Source organism: Colobus angolensis, unplaced genomic scaffold (assembly GCF_000951035.1).
Source record: "Colobus angolensis palliatus isolate OR3802 unplaced genomic scaffold, Cang.pa_1.0 Scaffold52, whole genome shotgun sequence".
Lineage (NCBI taxonomy): Eukaryota > Metazoa > Chordata > Mammalia > Primates > Cercopithecidae > Colobus > Colobus angolensis.
This window is the reverse complement of record NW_012118710.1, coordinates 9,569,356-9,573,957: the sequence shown is the minus strand read 5'-3', so window position 1 is coordinate 9,573,957 and position 4,602 is coordinate 9,569,356. Positions and strand designations below refer to the sequence as shown.

General features: G+C 44.7%; 1 protein-coding gene across 1 annotated transcript in view; it reads right to left on the bottom strand.

Annotated features, from left to right (window-relative positions):
* TTI2 (TELO2 interacting protein 2) overlaps window positions 1-4,602 on the bottom strand; it is a 21,269-nt gene that overhangs the window by 7,243 nt on the left and 9,424 nt on the right. Inside the window, exons 3-4 of the mRNA XM_011960727.1 lie at window positions 3,164-3,350; window positions 600-692 (exon numbers count right to left, since the gene is read on the bottom strand). Coding sequence (XP_011816117.1) covers window positions 600-692; window positions 3,164-3,350 — 280 coding nt within the window. The remainder of the gene's footprint in view (window positions 1-599; window positions 693-3,163; window positions 3,351-4,602) is intronic.

The window sequence follows — 4,602 nt, the reverse complement described above, 5'->3', positions numbered from 1 at the left end:
GATCCGCCCGCCTCAGCCTCCCAAAGTGCTGGGATTACAGGCGTGAGCCACTGCGCCAGGCCTTTTTTTTTTTTAAATTTGAGATGGAATCTCGCTCCGTCACCCAGGCTGGAGTGCAGTGACGTGACCTCAGCTCACTGCAACCTCTGCCACCCAGGTTCAAACAATTCTTGTGCCTCAGCCTCCCGAGTAGTAGGGACTGCAAGTGCACGACATCATGCCCAAGTGATTTTTTTGTATTTTTAGTAGAGATGGGATTTTGGCATGTTGGCCAGGCTGGTCTTGAACTCCTGACCTCAGGTGATCTGCCTCCCTCGGTCTCCCAAAGTGCTGGGATTACAGGCATGAGCCACCACCCCTGGCCCAAACTAATATACAACTGACTCAGATGAAGAAAAACCACTGGCTTATCTGTGGAGACTCAGGAATGTGGAGGCCTGCTTGGTGCTGAGATATTTTTAACTTGGTAACAGCTTTTAGTTATCATCCTCACTTTCCAAGGCAGGAAAATGTCTCTCAATTATTACTACTCACACAATGCAACCTTCTACTCAAATTCAGAGAATCCAGACACAGTTACGAAGAAATCATACTATTACCTGAATGAGGTGGTGCTCTGGCGTGTACAGGTGGTTGAAAACGGCATGGTACAGGACCTGGGCTCTGTTATACTGCAGTAAATCAGCAGCTGGCTGAAACCAGACAAATTATCAAATTAAAAGAATAGTTTCCCAAGACTGGCAAATGTTGACCATCTTCGAAATTGGATTATGGGTATGAAGCATGGATCCCAAAATATGCCACATTGGTATCATGATGGTTTTGAGTTGAAAATATTGGAGAAACTGTAGATTCAGAAAGGGCGAGCTGACTTGTCTCTTTCTGCAAGTCGCAACTGATAAAAGATTCCTCTGGGTGGGGTATGCTTTCCATACCAGGGTAAGAAAATAGCCCTTACAGAGACTTGGAATTGAAGACTGCAATGGACCTACATAAACTGAACAAAGTAACCTTTATCTTCCACCTATCCATCCCCCTACCACCCCCAACCATGTATCTCCTAGTGACTACCCTAGAGCCAAGCATGGTGACTCACACCTGTAATCCCAGCACTTTGGAAGGCCAAGGTGAGAGGCTCACTTAAGGTCAAGTTTGAGACCAGCCTGGGCAACGGAGCAAGACTCTGTATCTACCAAAAAAAAATTTAAAAATTAGTTGGCCTAGTGGTGCATGCCTGTAGTCCCAGCTACTTGGGAGGCTGAGGTGGGAGGACTGCTTGAGTCCAGGGGGTTGAGGCTGCAATGAGCTATGATTGTGCCACTGCACTGTAGCCTGGGTAACAGCAAGACTCTGTCTAAGAAAAGAAAGGAAAGAAAGGAAAGGAAGGAAAGGAAGGAAAGGAAGGAAAAGAAGGAAAAGAAGGAAAGGAAGGAAAGGAAGGAAGGAAGGAAGGAAGGAAGGAAGGAAGGAAGGAAGGAAAATTTACTGCTCCCAGCCAGATTTTCTTTGTCCTGTCATTTTTTTCTGACAGGACAAAGAAAATCTTGCTAGGGGTAGTTTAAAAAAAAGATGAAAAAATTTATCATTCTTTGTCTAAAAAGTATAAAAGCATATTGCTTTGGCCACTTCTTCAGACTCCTCTCTCTTGTGAAGATCTCCATGTACACGTAACCTAATAAAATGTGTATGGTTTCCTCTTGTTAATCTGCCTGTCGTCAAATTCGGTTTTCGATCCAGGAAAAGAGCCCACTAAGAGATAAAAAGGGGGCTGAGGCTGGGCATGGTGACTCACGCCTGTAATCAATCCCAGCACTTTAGGAGGCTGAGGTTGGTGGATCGCTTGAGGCCAGGAGTTCAAGACCAGCCTGGCCAACATGGCGAGACCCTACCTCTACAAAAAAAAAAAAAAAATTTTTAGCTGGGCATGGTGGCGTGTGCCTATAATCCCAGCTACTCCAGAGGCTGACGTGCAAGAATTGTTTGAACCCGGGAGGCGGAGGTTGCAGTGAGCTGAGATCACACCACTGCACTCCAGCCTGGGCAACAGAGCAAGACTCTGCCTCAAACTTAAAAAAAAAAAGCAGGGGGGCAGAGTTGGAGGTGATCTCTGGCTCTCTCCTACAGGTACATGGAGATTAATTACACCACTCTCTCCACTTCCATGTATATTTTAAAAGCTCCATACTACAAAGTTTTTTAAAAAAAATTTTTCCTTGAGTAATAGCTTCCACATTTGGGTATAGTCCCTTTCAGATTCTGATTTTGTTTTGTTTTCCTACTTGAAAGTCAACTGTAGGCTGGGCGTGATGGCTCATCTCTGTAATCCCAGCACTTCGGGAGGCCAAGACAGGCAGATCACCTGAGGTCAGGAGTTCGGGACCCACCTGGCCAATATGGTGAAACCCTGTCTCCACTAAAAATACAGAAATTAGCTGGGTTTGGTGGCCACTACTAGGGAACCCCAGCTACTAGGGAGGAGTCCCAGCTACTAGGGAGGCTGAGGCAAGAGAATCACTTGAACCCGGGAGGCGGATGCTGCAGTGAGCCAAGATCGCACTCCAGCCTAGATGACAGAGCGATAATGTCTCAAAAAAAAAGGAAAGAAAGGAAGTAGGCCAGTGCGGTGGCTCACGCCTGTAATCCAGCACTTTGGGAGGCTGAGGCGGGTGGATCACGAGGTCAGGAGTTGAAGACCAGCCTGGCCAAGATGGTGAAACCCTGTCACCACTAAAAATACAAAAATTAGTTGGGCATGGTGGCACGCGCCTGTAATCCCAGTTACTCAGGAGGCTGAGGCGGAGAATTGCTTAAACCTAAAAGATGGAGGTTGCAGTGAGCCGAAATCGCACCACTGCACTCAAGCCTGGGTGATGGAGTGAGACTCCGTCTCAAAAAAAAAAAAAAAAGTCAACTGTTCACCAGTTCTCAAGATCTGGTTATTCGGTGTGATGATGACCCATGCCTTCCTGTTTCTTCTATAATTATCATTTTAGTTATTACATTACCTATAGGATACAACTTCTACCAGGTTGATAGAGGAAAAATATAAGGAAAAAATACAAATAGGTAAAGCTGAATGACTTAGCATTACTAGAAATGAAGAACAGCCAGGAATGACTCAGTCTGTCCCATCAACATGGATGACAAGGTAGAGGTTGCTTACCACATTAAGCACAATGTGATGGAGACAGTGTACACCCAGGATTTTGTTCTCAGTCTGATAATCATCTGAAATGAGCAGTGATGCAGGAAGTACCCTTTCCAGATGCTGGCTCAGCCAGGGCCAAGTGACCTGTTGCAGAGTCCATGAGAAAACATGTTTGATGGCAGGGTTATTCTTCCAGGATTCCCTAAATGGATACATAAAATTACATTAAGTGATACGGTGACAAGTAGCAAAAAAATAAATTACTTCAAGCTAAACAGAGTATTTTAATGTCTTTGCAAAAAAAAATACATTGCACATAAGATAACTCTTGATTCTACATCATACATTTTAAGATTTGGATTAAAATAACTTCCATAACTTACACCAAATACTTAATCACCCAGGTCTTGGGGTCTAAAGCCTATCCAATGAGAAGGAGCCAATTATAACCAGAGCTACATAAAGGACTTATGGTGATGGATGGTGAAGGTATGTTGAGAAGGGAGGGAGGAGTAAAGGAAATGTATTAGTATTATTACACTAAGGAAACAAATGAATCAATACTTGAACACCTGTTAATAGCTAATAAAGTGAGTGTACACACGACTTAACTAATCCTCAAAATAATTACAGTGTAATAGGTATGTTATATTTATTTATTCTGAAATAGAGTCTCGTTCTATTGCCCACACTGGAGTGCAGTGGCACCATCTAGGTTCACTGCAACCTCCACCTCCCAGCCTCAAGTGATTCTCCTGCCTCAGCCTCCTGAGTAGGTGGGATTACACACTTGCACCATTATACCCGGATAACTTTTATATTTGTAGTAGAGACGGGGTTTCCCCATGTTGCCCAGCCTGGCCCCAAATTTCTGGTCTCAAGTGATCTGCCAGCCTTGGCCTCCCAAAGTATTGGGATTACAGGTGTCAGCCACCACACCCGGCCAAGTATATTATCTTTATATTAGAAACAAATGGATTCAGAAAACTGTCTAATCTGGTCCTACTCAGAGCAACAAATAGAAGCACAAAACTCAAAATCAAGCCTTTTAACTCCATGTTCCTGGTAAAATGACAGTTACAGATACTTTTTCTCTCACCACTCCAGTGCTAACAAAGTAGCAAGTGGAAACTCATTGAAAGAACTTTAGCTAATAGCAATCTAAAGGTGCTCTTCATTTTTTTTTTTTTTTTTTTGACTCTGCTGCCCAGGCTGGGGTGCAGTAGCGCGATCTCAGCTCACTGCAAGCTCCGCCTCCCGGGATCACGCCATTCTCCTGCCTCAGCCTCCCGAGTAGCCAGGATTACAGGCGCCCGCCACCACGCCTGGCTAATTTTTTGTATTTTTTTAGTAGAGACGGGGTTTCACCGTGTTAGCCAGGATAGTCTCGATCTCCTGACCTCGCGATCCGCCCGCCTCGGCCTCCCAAAGTGCTGGGATTACAGGCATGAGCC